At 62.1% G+C, this 16,408-nt stretch overlaps 1 protein-coding gene across 2 annotated transcripts in view; it reads right to left on the bottom strand.

The window, feature by feature from the left end:
- Positions 1-1,343: 1,343 nt before the first annotated feature.
- TTC39A (tetratricopeptide repeat domain 39A) overlaps positions 1,344-16,408 on the bottom strand; it is a 47,969-nt gene continuing 32,904 nt past the window's right edge. For both annotated transcript variants that reach the window (XM_031969139.1, XM_003767153.3), the window contains exons 7-18: positions 16,064-16,163; positions 14,766-14,831; positions 13,235-13,343; positions 11,962-12,029; positions 11,579-11,638; positions 8,327-8,488; positions 6,290-6,381; positions 5,796-5,916; positions 4,993-5,104; positions 4,018-4,132; positions 3,707-3,823; positions 1,344-2,213 (exon numbers count right to left, since the gene is read on the bottom strand). In XM_031969139.1, the coding sequence (XP_031824999.1) occupies positions 2,093-2,213; positions 3,707-3,823; positions 4,018-4,132; positions 4,993-5,104; positions 5,796-5,916; positions 6,290-6,381; positions 8,327-8,488; positions 11,579-11,638; positions 11,962-12,029; positions 13,235-13,343; positions 14,766-14,831; positions 16,064-16,163 (1,243 nt within the window). In that variant the 3' untranslated portion in view covers positions 1,344-2,092. The remainder of the gene's footprint in view (positions 2,214-3,706; positions 3,824-4,017; positions 4,133-4,992; positions 5,105-5,795; positions 5,917-6,289; positions 6,382-8,326; positions 8,489-11,578; positions 11,639-11,961; positions 12,030-13,234; positions 13,344-14,765; positions 14,832-16,063; positions 16,164-16,408) is intronic.

The raw sequence follows: 16,408 nt of genomic DNA, 5'->3' as shown, positions 1-16,408 counted from the left end.
CACTGCCTGGAGCACCTCCTCTATCCCGCCTGGAGCACCTCCTTTGTCTCCCAAGTAGCCCAGAGGGTCACACAGAACACGTATGAATTCCATTCTTCCTGACCCCAGGCAGCCCCTAACCACTGAACCCCCGGCTACCACAGAGTTCTGGAACCAGAATGACCCGAGTCGTTCCTCTGGCCCAGCGCTGCCCTCTGCCCCCATCACCGCCTTCTGCCACCACCCTCTGATGACTGGCCTCCCCTGCAGGGTCCGGGGCCCCAGGGTGGGCGCCCTGTGGAGGCACCGGCCGGCCGAGTCTCCTTGGCCAAGCCCATCTGGGCCGGTTCCTTCTCTGTGGGGCCCCCGGGGGGCCCCAGGGAGAAGCTCGGGTCAGAACATTTTTGGGCAGCAAACACCTGAGGGCCCGCTGTGCCCCCCACACTCAGAGCCAGGGGAGGTGGGGGGATGGGCACGGGACTGCCCGAGGATGGTGGAGGAGGCTTCCTGGAGGAGGCGGCATTTGGGTTTTAGAGGAATTTAACAGGGACCTCGGAGGCCATGGAGGCCATTGCCTTGTAAGATGGATCATGGGGGCCCAGAGAGGAGCAGCATCCACCCAGAGTGCACCAGCTCGGGTCAGGAGGGAGAGACTGGGGGTGTTCCAGGCATGAGGGCCTGGCCAGAAGGCACTGAATGCCACACCCAGTCTCTGGGCAACAGGGAGTGACGGGGGATTTGGGCCGGTGGAGAGCGGAGGCGCCCGGGCCAGAGGAAGCCTGCCCCAGAGGGACGACTCTGGCCACGTCACTGTCAAAGACCCCCATGACATAAGCAGGTCAAGTCCACAGGGAGGCAAAGGCGAGGGTCCGGCCAAAGTCCTGGGCCAGGGGATGGCAGCGGCAGGGGCAGGGCAATTAGAGAGAGGTCAGGGCTAGAGAGACTGGTCTGGGTCTGGGTGGGAATGACCCGGCTTCTCTAAGTCACAGTGGCAGTACAGGGGCTGGTGCCCCAAAACACCCTCCAATGGCGGCTGCGAGGGGCTGAGAGCGTCCTGTTTTCCCTAGTGAAAGGGGGGAAACTGGGGGGGGGGCCTCCAGAGGCCCCTCTGTGATCACTCCTGTCCCCTCCTCCCTTTAAAAGGGAAGCCGCTTGGGGGCAGGGCCTGCTTCCCTCTCTGTATCCTTGGCAGTGAGGGGGATGCAGTAAGTTCTTCATGATTGCTTGTGGCCTGGCCAGGGTCCTATGGGACTCTCAGAAAACGGAAGCAGCGCAGCAGCCCTGGCCCAAAGGTCGCCGGTGAGGTCAGTAGCCCGGGCCCGCTCCCCCATCCTCCTGTATCCCGAAATGAGCAGCGAATCCTCTGAAATGGGCAGGTTTTTATTACCGAAATACATCTCCTCTCTCAACCATGAAAAATCACAAATGTGTCACCGGGCCGCGGTCGTCAATAACCGGGTCAAACGCGGTCAGGAGGAGACCCGCGGCTTCCGCCAGTTTTGAACTTGATGCCAGGGACGGCCAGGGGTGGAATTGGCGCCATCCTCGGCCCCACCGATGGCTCCCAGGGCCCCCGCTGGGCTGCCTGCATTTAGTCCGGTGCCTTCCTGTCGGCTCCTGGGGTAGTCAAGGTGGGAAGGCCGGGGGTCCCAAGGCGCCTCCCCCGTCTCTAGCATCTACTCTAAGCCCCATGGGCCCCGCTCCCCAGAGGCTAGCGCTGGTGGGCTCGGAGGCAGCGGGCCCTGGGGGGGGACGCCCATCACCCAGCCTCCCGGCCCAGAAAGCGCTTCCCTCTCCAGCCCTGGAGGAGGAGGGAGAACGTCTCTGGATAATCGGGGTTCCGGGCAGGGGCTTCTGGGGGCCCCCGAGCCATGGTCACTGCATTTCTAAGGAAAATGTAAACTTGAAACATTCTGTTAAATCTCACGGAGGAGGGATGAACCGTCTGGGGGGCCCTGGGCCGGGAGGGAGGGGAAGCGGCCGGCCCAACCATCTCAATTCCAACCAGACTTTGCCCTCCGCGCCTGCCATCTCATCACGGGGCCGACCGTCCCAAAATGCCCGCCGTCTTCCTGTCTCCGGGTCATCCCAGGGTCAGCCCCGAGACCCGCAGCTAGAGCACCCCCGACACTTCAGGGCCACCCCCATTCTCAGGGGCCGCCTTGGCCTGGAGCATGGCTGCCTGGATCCGGAAGTGCGTTCTAGACTCCATGGAGTAGTTCTTGTAGTTTTGTCTAGGACCAAGCGGAAGAGGAGAGCCAGGTCAGCAGCCGGCCCTGGGCACCAGGACTCTGTGCCCCTCCTGCCCAGGGCATCCCTGCCCCTGCCCTCGGCTCCTGCTGGGCGCCTCACACCAGGCTTGGTAGGGTCCCGTGACCCCGTCCCAGAAGCTCCCTTCCTGCTTCAGCAATGGATGACCTCAAGAGAAAGGTTGTGGGCAAGAGGCCTCGATGGTCACTCAATTCAAGCATCCAGTCCAGAGCCCGGATCCAGCTGCCGGAGCCATCGCCACCCCAAGGGGGCGCTAAGGAGGCAGGAGGCCTCGAGAGCCCCTCAGACACAAAGGCTGGCCCTGCCGCCCCCACCCGGACAAGCTCCAACATGAATGTTCCACCCCCCAAGGTGGATGCCAAAGGCAGAACACAGATGCCAGAGGAGAATCACCTGGCCTGAGGGCAAAGGTGGGGGGGGGCGGAGAGCAAATGGGGAGGGGAGACACCAGCGGGTGGGGGGGGGGGAGGGGAGACATCAGGGGGCACCAGAGAGGGAAGGGGCGACATGCTGCCAGGCTAGAACAAGGCCAATGTCCTATTTTCCTTTGGGGGGGAAGAGAACCATTTCCTGTCCATGCAGTTCTAGACCAGGAGGTCAGGGCCGCTCGAAGCGGCCAGGAGCCGGGGGCATTTCCCCTTTGGGGTGCTACAAGCTCTCTCTGGGCCTAAGGCACTTGGTGAGTGGGGGTACCTGGGGGGGGGCGCTCCGGACGAGGGGAGGAGCGGACACCGAAAGTCACAGAGCCCGGTGGGACAGGAGCTGCACAATGACCCAAGAGCCCAGGAGCCCGGGAAGGTCTAGAGCAGCCGCCCGGGGGCACCGGACACCCTCATTAAGCCCCTGAGATGAGGGCCCAGAGCAGGAAGAACAGGAAACAGGATGAGCTGGAGGGGGGATTGTGGGCCATGGGGCTTCCCTAAGTGTAAGGGGGGGGAGGGCTAGACAGTCATTCATCTGAAAAGGATCAGGCAAGGGGGTCTGAGTGGTCTGCAAGCCCAGCAGGAATCGCACATGTGATGGGGCCCGGCCCAGAGGCAAGGAGTCTTCAGTAACCAGCGTGAGGGATTGGGGTCCCCCCTTTTCTCCTGCCCTGGTCATGCCCCACAGAGGGGGAGGCTGGGACAGGGAAGCGCCTGAACTCACGCCCTCAATCAGCCAAAAGGACTGGGACCACTTGACCAAGAGGAGACCCGGACCCCTGCCAGGGAGAGGAGGAGAGGGAGAGAGCCAGGCTTGAGGGGAAGGTATAGATGGATACAGGAAAGTGCGACCCAGAGAGGCCGTGGGGCCTGGGCCTCCAGGCTCACCTTGAGTCCTTCCCCCGGGAGTCCAGGATTCTGAGAGGCTGAGTGTGCCCCCCAGCCCTGACCTCCCCCTTTCCCCATTTCCGGGCCCCTCCCTATCAGAGCCTGCTCTGGAGGTCAGCAGCCCCCGGGCCCCCAAACCCCCTTACTTGGCCATGTCCAAGCACTTGATGGCCTCCTCGGTCCTGCCCTGTTCCAGGCACAGCAGCGAGATCTCCAGCAGAGCGTTGGGGATCAGGTAATGGTCGAACTTGATCTTCTTCTCGCTGTGGGCCCCAGAGGAAGGGGAGGAAGCAGAGTGGTTAGGGATGGGCCCAAGGGACGGCCCCTCCTGCCCCCCCTGCCCTCAGGGCCTCGGCCTGGCACCTTCTCCCTCCTCACCGACCTTCCCCGAGATGTCCTCTAACTCCGGTGCCTCAGTTTGAACTTGTTTGAACTTGGGGCCCTGAGGGCCCCGTACCTGGCGTGGATGAAGCGGAAGTTCTCCTCGCTCTCGGCCACGCGGCCCAGGTGCTTCAGACACAGGCCCTGCAGCAGCTTCACCACGCACAGGTCGTCCACCGCAAACTCGTTGGCTGAAAATAGAAGGCGATGAATCGGTGCTGACCCGTTGGGGCGGACCTCCCCACCTCCAGAGACAGGGCCGCACACGAGCCCCTGTTGGGGTCCCCAGTTCCCACCATGGGATGGGCGGCACCCGGGGAGGCCCCGACAAGCCTGGCTCCAGAGCACTGCTAGCTGGGCATGCAGTAGGGGCCCCTTGCATGCACTTGTTTTCTGCCCACCAGTGACCCTTAGCAAATCAGTGGATGGGCCGGCCCTGGGCAAGGAGGGGATCCCAGCTGAGGCTGCCCCCAGTCGGCTCAGAAAGGGCCCTGGAGGCCGGCCTCCTCCCAGGTCAGGTTGCAGCCCCTGAGCTGTGGGACCTCCAGGCTTCCCAGGGGGCCGTCCTGCCTCAGGTCCCAGGGCCAGGCTGACCTTCCCGTGGCTCGGGGCTCACTCAGCAGCCGCCTCCTCCCGCCACCCTGCCTCTCTAGCCTTTGGGCATTTCCCCTGGTCGTGCCCTCTGCTGTGGCCCCTGCCCTTCCCTTCCCTTCCTCCAGCTTCCTGGTTCCCGGCAACAATGAAGCCTCGATGCTGGTGCCCGCCCTCGGCTATGACCCCCAGTCTGCCTGGTCTTTAGCTTAGCCCGGTCCATATGTCATTGGCAGTCGTCTCCCTCAATGGACCTCGAGCTGCCAGGCCTGGCACACAGTGGGCACTTAATAAATGCTTACAGATAGTACTGATTGACCTACAGTTTCAAGTTCTGACCACCAGGTGGTGCCCATGCACCATGCCAGGAGAGCCAGAAGCAGGAAGGGGCCAGGTTCGGGCTTTCCCAGGAGGCACTGGGGCAGCGGCGAGCCGGGATGGGGCTCTGGGGTGCGGTCACCTGGTGCCTTCTCCAAGGTCTCCTGGGCCGTGAGGAGGATTCTCAGCATGCCCTCGGTCAGCTCCTGCTGCTTCCCGATCACAGCGTAGCCATTCCAGATGTACATCATCTCCTGGGGGAGGGGCCGCCACCCGTCAGTCCTTGCCCACTCCCACCCTAGAGCCCTCCCCTTTCTCTGCCTCGACTTCCCCATGTGTGAAACTGGGGTGCAGTGGAAGGAGCCGGAGGATCTGGCCTCACTGTGACCTCAGCCCCGGGGCGGGGGGGAGCAGCCTCTGAGGCCCCCAGCACTCAGGCTGAGCTCCCCCAGAACAGGCTTTCCGGGCCTTCCTCTGCCTCCTGGGGTTGCACAGCCAGTGCCTGGCACACAGTAGGTCCTTAATATTTATTCTGGCTTGTCAGGAAAGCCTGATTCGGCTCTCGGGACCTCCCAGAGGCCTCTGTGCCCCGAAGGCCTTGCCCCAAAGCTCAGAGGCAGGACCTTTCAAGGACCTCTGAATGTCAGAGGGGAAAGGGGAAGGGGGTCAAGCATTTATTAAGTGCTTACTGTATGCCAGGTGCTATGCTAGGTGCTTTCTCACTGCATCTCATCCTCATCCCAGGGTTGGGCAATGGGCAAGTGACCTGGCCAGCATCTCGCGGCCCAGGAGGGTCTGAGTCAGAATTTGCACTCGGGCTTCCTGCCTCCAAGCCCCGCCAGGTACTTTCTGGGGTGGTCTCGGGGGGCACCGGGCCGCATGCCCCTCCCGAGGCCCAGAGAAGGCAGCGGCCAGCTTTCGGGGAGGGGAGGTGGGGGCTCCTACCAGCGCCGGCACGGGCAGCGGGGTAGGGTTCGGGTTGAGGTAGCGCCGGGACTTCCGGATGGCAAACTTCTCGGTGGGCAGCGACTTGCCGGCAATCTTGAGCTTCAGGTTCGGCACGGCCCTGCCAGAGAGAGGAGGGGGTCTGGAGGCTGGGGGCTGTGCCTGGGCCGGTCAGCAGCACAGGCGGGGGTGAGGGTGACTGGGGGGGCTCGAGGGGACGGAGGGCCCCCCCATGTTGAGTTTCCCGGAGATGGGGAGTGCCAGGGCTGGAAAGGCCCAAGGGTGGAGGGGATCCCCAAGCTTCCAGGAAGGCCTGGGGGGCAGAAAGCCTCAGGGCTTTGGGGGGTCACAGGGAGCCCCTGGACCTTTGGGGGAGACAGATGGAACTTGGGGGCAGAACAGGAAATGACCTGAGCCTCAAGGCCACAGCAAAGGAGGAGGGGACGCCATGGGGCCCGGGGGCCAGATCCTGGGGGGGCCAGCGAGGGTCTCACCGAAACAGCTCCACCTCGTTGTCCCCAAAAGGCTTGTAGTCGTCCTCCCCAAACATGCTGAGGTAGGCCGCTTTCATGTAGATGTAGGTGGCCTGGGGGTGGGGAAAGACCTTCACTGACCCGGGCCCAGCATTCAAGGCCTCCCGCCCTAATCCAGCTGGGTCACTATCACCCCATCGCCTTCCTGCGGTTAGATGGGGAGCTTCCTGGGGGCAGGGACCCAGCGGCCAGGGGGCCTCCTCCTTGGCTTGGATCCCCCATCCCCCACTGCCGGTCAGCACCCACGAGGCTCAATCTCCCACCTCCAAGCCTTTGCCTTGGCTGTCCCTGCATGGTGAGAACTCTCCCCCCTGCATCCCCCCAGAATTAGCCCGAGCCTCATCTTCTGGGCTGGGGGGGAGGGTTTTCCCAAACTACCCGGCTACCCGGCATCTAGTCTGGGGGGGGGGGAAGGCTGGTCGGACTGGAAGCTCGATCCCTGCATCTCCTCAGGTCGCTACCCCCCCCCCAGCCCCTGGCTTTGCCCTGAGAGCTCCACCTGACACCAAGTGCCCCATCTGGGCTCTCCTTGCTGCCTCTGTTCTCTCCCAGCTCTGCACACAGCAGGCACTTAATAAAGGCTTCTTGAGCTGGGCCACATGGCTCTAGGTTGGGACTGGCCAGAGCCCCATCTGTCATGGCTGGTGGCTCCGGCCTTGACTAGGATCCCCGGGGGAAGGGCCCCAAGTGACCACGGCCAAGCCCCGAGGCGGGCAGGGGCATCTGGAAGGGCCCAAGTGGGCGGGCGCCCCGAGCCTGCTGCTGGGGCCGGGGCCTGGCTGGCCTCAGCTGACTTTCTGGGATTTTCGTGGCCCACGTGCCCAGCTCGGGGGAGGGAGGGTTACAGTAAGTGGCAGAGGAGACGCCCAGAAATAGTCCCTAAAACTCCCCCAACCCAGGGGCTTCAGAAGCGGCCAGAAGTCCCCGGGGAGACCTCGTGCCCGGGCCAGGCTAGAGCCCTGGCCAAGGGGAGGAGGCCCTGGCTCAGAGGATGCCAGTTCTGGGGTCGGGGGCCTTGGCCCAGCCCCCGGCGCCATCTCAGCCTGGCTCTGAGCAGCGACCTCTGGGCCTCACCCCGCAGCCTCCGCCTTCCTGGGCCTCAGTAAAGCCCTAGAACTCCTTGTGGAAACAACTCTAGAACTGGGGATTGCCGGGGCTGTACTCCCTGAACCCCCAGAATCCCCTCCTCTCGATCTGGAGTGGGGGGGGGGGTCCTGAGCGTGTCTGGAGCAGCATCCCCAGGCCCCCCAGGCTTGGCTCCCACTCATGCTGCAGTTGCTTCTCCCAGGACCCCAGGCTCTCCTTTGTATATTTAATGTTGGTCCCGTTTGATTGTGGGCTGGGAGGCCCCAGAACCCCTTGAACCCTTCACTTCCCAGAGAAATGGCCTCACCCCCAGAGGGCCTCCTCCCAGCCCCCTCCTCATGACCCTCTTAGTCAGGGTGGGCTCCTCACCATCTCTAGTCTACAGATTGGGGAAACAGTCTCAGAACAAGGGCAACTTCACTTCCTGACCCCAGCCCTTTCCCCACCCCCTTTCCAGCTGTGAGTCGGGGTCCTGAAAGCATGTGCCCCTTAAAGCCTCGCCGCAACCTGGCCAAATCAAGTCCTTTCTCTGTGCCTCAGTTTCCTTTGTGAATTGGGGAAAAACAACCAGAGGGATGATGGACAGCCAAGACCGGGGAGCTGGAGAGGGTCCCCGGGATCCACGGTCCCTGTGGGCTGGGCCCCGTTCTTTCTAGAAGAGTGGACCCCAAGGCTGCCCTCCCGGGGGGCCAGCTGAGGGGCAGCCCTGCCTTGAGCTGCCTCCTTTCTCTCCCTCCGCATCCCTGGGTCCCGGCTTTGGGGCCTCCGGAGCCCCGACCCAGCCTGCTGCAGATTGCTGGCCCGGCCCGCTCTAGCCCTCTAGAGCCCTGCTCTAAACTGTGAAACCCAAAGGGCGGCGCAGGCCGGGCCCAGGCCCAGGCCTGCTGGGAGCCCCAAAGTGAGCCCGCCTACCTTGGACCAGGAGTTCTCCTTGCTGAGCAGGTCGGCGTAGAAGTAGGCCATCTTCCACTGGCACTTGTAGGTGAAGCACCACATGAGCTCCCAGTAGCACATGTGGTGGAACTGCTTCCAGTGCTGCTGCGCCTCGCAGCACTCCTCGAAGCGCTGGATGGCCTGGGGGGCACAAGGGGGGCTCAGGGCGGCCCCTTCCCTCCGGCCGCCCTTCCCCTCCCCCACCCTGACCCGACAGGCACAGATACTGGGGGGCACCTCTGCCCCCTCCTCCTCCTGCTGTAGATTATGAGCTATCAGGGGAAACCACAGCCTGACAGGAAAGAAAACTTGGGGTTCATCATTCTTTCCTCTGGGCCTGTTTTCTCATCTATAAAATGGGTATGGAGTGAAGGGAGGGGAGAAAAGTGATGAAATTCGCCCTAAGAAGGCTGGGCAGGGGTGGGGAGGGCCCAGGCTCCGGTCCCGCACGGCCCTGCCCCCCAAGGGAGGCTGGAGGGATCAAACATCGTTTGTGCAGAAAAACTCTGAAGGATAAAACCCGGGACTTGGGCTGAGCCTCTTAGACAGATGGTCACTGGGTGCAAGGAGCTGGCAGTAGCTCAGGCAAGGCCCGGAGTCAGGACTAACTCCCTAATAAGGTCCCCCAGTGGGAGGCGGCAAGCCCCTCGTCCTCGGGGGTCACTTTGGGGTACGGCACAAGCCAGACGAGGCCACAGACATCATTTCTCTGCTGCCGTGCCCCCATGTGGGGCTGGAGCAGAAGAAGCTGGGAAAGGCCCTCTGGGGAGACCCTCCAACTCCCCTCCAGCTGGGCAGGAGGCTCTGCCATCGCCACGGCCCCCAGGCCTGGAAGAGCTTCCATCCTGGCTGGGGAGCACCCCTTGCTGTGATCCTGAGACAACAACCAGTCCCTCCAGCCCTTCCTGTCACACCAGGGGTGTCGGGGGTCACCCCCTGGGGCTCAGGCCACCTGCTTGGCCAGAGCTGCCTCATTCCCTCACTCCCAGCCTTCAATCAAGCTCAGGAGCCACCCTGAGGCAAAGCTGGTGGGATCTTCCTTGCTCCCCACCAGGCGCCCGGGTTCTGCCCTCAGCCTCGCCCCCCCCCCCAGCTGCTCCGGGATCCCCAGGACCTTGCTTGGCACTGAGGCCAGAGGGAGGCCCTCTGCATTTGGAGAGAGGTCGGGAGCTGCAGGGGGGCAGAGACTGGGGTCCCAGGCCTGGCTCAGCCTAGATGTATTGAGTCACTTTGGCGGGGGGGGGGGGTCACTTTCCCTGATCTGTACCATGAGAAGGCTGGGGTTTTGTGTCCTGGGAAACCCATGGGCTGGTTTTTAAATGCAGAATTACAAAGGAAACCCATTCTCTGGGGTGGGGCGGGGAGGGGCCACCAGTTAAAGAGACCTGCTTGCCCAGGGTCACACACCCACGAGTCTGAGGCCGGACTTGAGCCCGCCGCTGCACCACCAGGCCCAGGCTCTTTACAATATATATCGATTACAACACGTAAGAACGGTAATAACCACCCCCCACCACCACCACCACCAGCTGACAAGACTTGAGGGTAAGAATCCAGGGCTCTCCCCGCTGCCGATTCCTGAGATTCTAGGGGTGCGGGAGGCCGGGGAAGGGGCCCAGGCCACCTCAGGACTCCCCACGGGGGGGAAGGCCAGGCATCCGGGACCCCACAAGGGAGGCAGATTTTGGAAAACCCAGAATCCTGCAGGGATGTCCAAGCACAAGGGACGGGACATGAAGGTGCTCAAGCTGAAGCCACAAAGGGAGAAAAGGCCACACCTCCGAAGGTGCCAACGTGGACCTCAGGTTTTTAAAACAGATCCAGAAGATGGAGGTAAGGGCTGGCTACAGGATGAGCGTGAGCACCACAAGTCCCATGGGAAGCCTGAGGACGCACTAAGGGAGACGGGGGCACTAAGGACCAAAGGGGGCTTTGGGAATTACACAGAGAAAAAGAGGAGGCGCCAAGAAGACCCCTGCTGGAGCCAGTGGGCTGATGAGAGTGGATGGGAAGAGAAGGGGGACGACAGCTCTTAGTCCGTTTCCCCTCCCGAAGACCGGAAAAGGCCAAAAGGGCGTGCAAAGTGCCGAGGAGGGACCTGGAGAGAGCAGGGCCCCGGGCGGCTCTCTTGTCCAGCTCAAGGTCACTCAGACAACTGGGAGATGCGGCTGCCAGCGACCTCCGAAAGAGCAGCGAGAGAGGAGAGCCACAGGCCAATGGCCCATTCTTCCAAAAGGAAAGAGGACCGAGTCTAGCGGCGAGGGGGCTTGGTTCCGGCTCCTGGCAGAAGGCCGGGATGTCACGGCAAAGGTCTGGGCTTAGGAAGGAAGCAGCTAACTGCCCTGTACCGCTCTGCTGACATTGTTCTCCATGACGTTTTCAGAGGGGACGAGGCCCGGAGGAGCTGCTGAGAGCCACGGCGGAGGCTGGACGGCCCCTGGTCAGGAAGGGCCACGTGGCCCGGCCCGAGACTTTACAGCCCTGATGACTAAACTAGGCAAGCGCCCAAATGATGGCGCCATGATGACGGGACCTCAGGCAGCCTTTCTGGAGCCCTGGAGGCCAGTGGGACTCACAGAGGAGATGGGGGCTCCCCTCCTTCCCCCAGGACCGAGGGCCTGGCTCTGTGTCCCAGCTCTGGTCACCCTCCATGCCCTAGTTTCCCTCAGTTGTAACAGGATAATATCCTCTCTACCTCCGGCTTGTCAGGAAGGTGACTTCTGAACCTGGAAAGCAGGTTTTTCTGTCAGTTCTTGTGGGTTCCTTGTTCCTTGTTCAGTGCTGGGGATTATGGAGCAGGCCCCGGGGGGGCCCTCTCTCCCCTTTACCCACTCGGAAGCTCTGGGGCTGGCCTTTGGGGAGGACCACTGTCTGTCCCAGCCCAGGAGGCCCCTTCTCCCAGAGGCAGTGGGGCGCAATGGTCAGGGCACCAGGCTCACCATCAGTCAGCACCTCAGATATGGCAGCTCTCCTCCCCTCCACACCCGGTCTCCTAATCTGGGACTAAGCTCTTTTTTAGCCCATTTGATCCTCACATCCTGCTATCATCTCCATTTCACAGATGAGGAAGCCAGGGCACACAGCAGCTAACTGACCAGCCCAGGGTCATTCCTCCAACAAGTGCCCGAGGTAGGACTTGAATACGGGCCCACCGTGGAGCCCAGCTGCCTCAACAGCCCCTTCTAGATCAAAGTCTCGGATCTGGGGACCCCAGAGGCTGTAGCTACTCACGGTGTCAATGTGACCCTTGATGGCTTCGATCCGGCCAGCAAAGAAGAGGAAGATGGCTCCCTAAAAAATACAACCCCCCAACACCTCAATGAGGGGCAGGATCCCCCCCAGAAAACCCTGTTGCCATGCTCAGTCATCTCAGAGCTGTCACAAGGACCAGGGGTGGTCAGGCTTGGTTTGCTCAACCCCACGACTAGGGCCGGAGGAACATAAGAGAGCAGTTTCTTGGTGAGGGGTGAGCTCCCCATCATGGAGGGAAGAACCTGAGAGCCTTTCTGGCCCAGATGGGATGTGGTCCGAGGCCTGGAGCCCCTCCCAAGGAAGCTTTTGGGCCCAGAGCCCCTGGTCTGAGGGAAACATAGGGACAGGTGATGGTGGCTTACTTTGGGGTAACGTTTCAGGTAAGGCTGAAGCAGCTTCTCAGCCTCTTCAATGTTGACATTGCCGGTGCCTATTGGTGGAGAGAGGAGGGTTCAAGGTCAGAGGTGAGAGGGCTGTGCCCCGCCCCTAGCCCACCGAGTGGTGGCCGGTAGGCTGGAGGACCTGGCCTGGGGGGAGGGGAGTTGTAAACCCCCTCCCAAGACCCTTGAGGAGGCAGCAGGGGTCAGCACGGCCCACACTGAAGGTTCATCCGCGCACGTCAGCTGGGCACAGAGTAAGGTGGGGAGGGGATCAGAGGCTGAGACAGGATAGGTCTGGGGCTCTTTGTATCATTTCCTGCCTCGCCGACCCTCAGTTTCCCTGGCTGTAGAACAGATGGGGTATCTCGGGCTGCCACAAGGCAGAAGGGCCAGAGGCATGTGGGCGGGGGCCTTCAGCCCCTGGCGTGTGACCCCTTGCCGGGAAGCCTCTGTCCTTAGCCCGCACTTGGAGCCTTTTTGGTCCATGCTCCACAAGCAGAGCCTTTGGGAGGCAGCGGCGGTGCCCTGGCGGGCTTCTCCTCCCCCCCATCAGGCCAGGTTGTTGCCCCTCAAAGGTCTGGGTTGTGTCTTATTGACACTGATTCTCCCAGAACAGCCTGGGGCCATTTCATTAACGGGAAAAGATGGAGACTGGTTGGGAGTCTTGGACACTGTATCCCAACTTGTTCTATTTGAAAATTTGCTTTGCTGATGCCGCAAATTTCCAACTGAAGACAAGAACCAAAGTCACAGGAACAGAGAGTTAGGGTTGGAAGACCCCCCCCCCCCCCGGGGACACCTGGTCCAATTCCCGGAAAACTGAGCGCAGGGAACTCGAGCGGCTCCAAGACCGTGCAGGCCGTAAGCAGCGGAGCCGAGATTTGAACCCAGGTCCTCGTTCCCTCTCCTGCATCTCCTCAGCACCAAGAAGAGGGCCATGTACCCAACAGGTGCTCACTCGATGCCTGTCGCCGCTGTCCTGACAAACGAGCAGCCGATGCTCCGGAGACCCCCCGCCCCGGGCATGGCCACATCACCTCCCCCGGAGGTCCCAGCCATCGCCCCAAAGTAGCTCGTGAGTCCCCATCGGTGCGCCTCCTCCCAGGCCTCTCAGCCGGGAGTCCCTGCGTCAGCTAGACTGGATCCGGCAGAACCCCGGGCGCTGACAAGTTCTCCTCTTCCTGACCTCGGCCCAGGAGTCAGCTGGAGGGGTCAGGGGGCAGGGAAGGAGGAGGTCGCAGAGGGCGCATCTTACCCAGGACGAAGCTGAGGAAGGTGTGGTAACAGAGCAGCAGCATGGTGCAGAGCACGGCCCGGAAGCTGTGCACGGAGGCGCCCTCCTCCAGCTGCAGCAGCCCGTAGTCCTGGGCAGGGAGAGAGCAGAGTGGGAGAAGCAGGCCGGGCGGGCTCCCCAGGGGCGGGGGGGGGGGCAGCCATGGTGAGAAGACAGAGAGGGGAGACGGGGTCACGGGGGCAGGCCCATCCAGGACTAAGGTCAAACACCACCTGCTAGATGGGGCACTCAGAACCCAGGGCGCAAGCGGGGGAGGCCGAGAACGGAGAGGAAGCGGGGGGAGGAAAGGAAGGGAGGAGGAGGCAGGAGGAAGAACGGGAAAGGAGGGATGAGAGAAGGTGCACGGAGAGAGAAGAGGGAAAGAGAAATGGGGGAAGGAAGGAAGGAAGGATGGGGAGAGAGGAAGAAGGGAAAGAAGGAGAAAGGGAAAAAGGAGGAATGGAGAGAGGAGGAAGGAAGGGGGGGAAAGGAAGAAGGGGGAAAGGAAGGATGGAGAGAGAGGGCAGTATAGAAGGAAGAGGAGACAGCACCAGCCTGCAGTGGGGAAGGGGGGAAAGGCTCCCTGGGAACAGAAGGAACCTCAGAGGCCAGCTGGCCTGATCCCCTCATTCTGCAGACAGGGAAACTGAGGCATCGAGGCCAGGTGACTCTCAAGGAAAGCTACGATTTGAACCCAGCATTCCAACTCCAAATCTGGCCAGCTTTCCCACAATCCTCTGTAATACTCCTAGTGAGACAACAGGGGGGAGGGGAGGGAGGTGCCATTGTCCTCCGCCTCTGAAGTGGGGGGCACAATTTAGGGACGATCCTGGTGAGCGGAAGGGCCTCCAGGGGCGGGGGGACAGTCTGGGCAGGGATCTTGTGACCGTGCCGTAGAAACCGGGGTGTTTAGAGAAGGCTCAGGGGGACACGAGAGCTGCCTGCCAACCCTCTGGGGCACTATCCCCTATGGAAGATACCTCTCACATCTGCCTATGAGGCAGTGAGTTCCCCGTGCCTGGGAGGGTTCCAGCAGACTGTGCCACAACAGGGCACACAATGCTACCTCCTGCTTCCCCTCCCCATTCTGAGACCCCGGTGCCCTTGGTCTCCTGGCTTGGAAGCAGAGAAGGCAGGGAGGAGGACCGTGTCAGAGCCCGGGAATGGAGCGGCTCCTTTCTGGGACCAAGGCCAAAGCCAGCCAGGGCTTTTCCTCTTGGAAAATCCCAAAAAAGACAAGAATCAGAAAGGCCGCCTCCTCCCCATCCTAGCAATGAGAGTTAGAGGTCATCTCCTCCAAGCCCCTGCCTCAGGGAGACCCCAAGACTCCAAGTGGGGGGTTTGCCTGACTTCTTTTTCATGGCTACGAATGCAGCACGTGCTCCCTGAAGCTCCTTGGAAGCTCAGAGCTTAGAAGAGCGCTCCTGGCAGGGCCGGCCCAGAGGGACCCGCTGGGGCTGGGGGAGGGGGGGCAGGGCTTGGGGGAGGCCGTGGCTCAGAGCAGCCCCTTTACCTTGTTCCCAGAGATCCCCACGAACTCCAGCAGCCGCAGGATCCTGGCAGGAAGCATGGACAGTGTCTGAGGGGTGGGAACACAGTGAGCAGAGCTGGAGGGCAGGGTCCCTCCGGGCTTCCCCATCCCCCTGGTACCCCCCCCCCCAAGGTGGGTGCGTCAGAGAGGGCAGTCTCTGAGCCGGTGGCCGGACCTGGGTCACCTTTCCTGGGTCACTGTGTCCAGGTGGCTCTTAAAGGAACGTCCCCCTGCCCCTGGTGCTGGCTGGAAGAGGAGGGAAGCCCTTCAGCCCAGGCAGTGAGACACGGAGCCAGGCCCCAGTGCAGAGTCCGGCAGCCAAGGCCAAGAGTCACTGCCGCAAACACTCGGCCCTCGTGTCCCCGGGCCCTCTGCCGTCCTGTTTCCCACTGGGCCGTCTCAATTGCCTCCCTGGGGGCGGGCAGGGCTCACTCTGCCCCTGTCACCTGTGACTAAGGCCGGGCCAGTGTGGCCCCCCCCACCAGGCAATGAACTAGGCCATGAGATGCTGGGGTTCCAGGAATCCCCAAGAAGTCCCCCCTTCTTTGGGGTGCGGGGCACCCCCAAATCTAGAAACTTTATCAATCCAAGACTTGTGAAGCACCTACTGGGCACTGGGCACCGTGCTAAGCCCTGGCATTCTCTCCCCTGGTGGCTGCTCCTCTAAAACAAGAACCCCCAAATTGACTCAAGGCCCCTGGGAGGGAGGCCGGGAGATCTGGACCCAGGCCCCCCCAGCTCCGCCTTCTGCCAGCCGTGTGCTCTTGGATAAGTCACCGGCCTGGGACTGTTTCCTCATTGGTAACAATGAAGAGCTCAAGGATGAGGTCCCCCCCAGCTCTAACTAGGGGGTTCCGTCTTCCACCACTGGCCATTTTGGAGCGCACAAAACACCTGAAGAGCCAGTGGTCACAAACTCCTTAACCAGACGCTGAGCTTTCTTGCTTCTGTCTACACTGCCAGCCCTTGTCTGCCCCATCTAGTGACTGGGAGAGGAGTAGAGCAGGGTGACCTCCATCTGACTAGCCCCTCCTCCAGACCCCGCCATCTCTGGCGTGCCCATGGAGCTGTGCCTGCCGGGCCCTGCTCAGTGCCTCCCGTCTGTGGGTCTCCTCCTCCCGCACAGTCCTGGGCACACCTTGGTGACAGAAAATAAAGGAGGGAATCTGAGACCGTCAATGTGAGTCCCTGGGTCCGGCCCCGGCCATATTGGGGGACCCAGGGCAGAGGGGGAGGCGTGCAGGCTCCTCTGGGGCTGGGGCGGGACGCCAGGTACTCACCAAGTTAAAGGCGCCCACGCCGAGCTTCACCCCGCCTTCAAAATGGCTGTGGTTCTCTCCCTTCGAGTAGCTGGAGGACTGCACCAGGCTGTCCAGCTCCCTGGTCACACAAAGCTTCCACTGAGTCACAGGGTCCGGTGCCCGGCCCGCCCCTGCCCCAGCAGCCTCGGGAGGTGACAAACGGCATTCATAGAGCGGGTGATGCTGTGCCCATCCAGGGCGGTGGGGGCTGTTATGATCCCCATTTCATAGCTTGGAAGACTGAGCCGCCCAGGGAATAACAAGTCACCTCTGACCCGACCCCCTGGACTGTTTGCGCCTCTCTGACACATGGAGCACATGAAG

This window comes from Sarcophilus harrisii, chromosome 4, assembly GCF_902635505.1.
Source record: "Sarcophilus harrisii chromosome 4, mSarHar1.11, whole genome shotgun sequence".
Classification (NCBI taxonomy): domain Eukaryota; kingdom Metazoa; phylum Chordata; class Mammalia; order Dasyuromorphia; family Dasyuridae; genus Sarcophilus; species Sarcophilus harrisii.
This window is presented reverse-complemented; position numbering and strand designations above follow the sequence as displayed.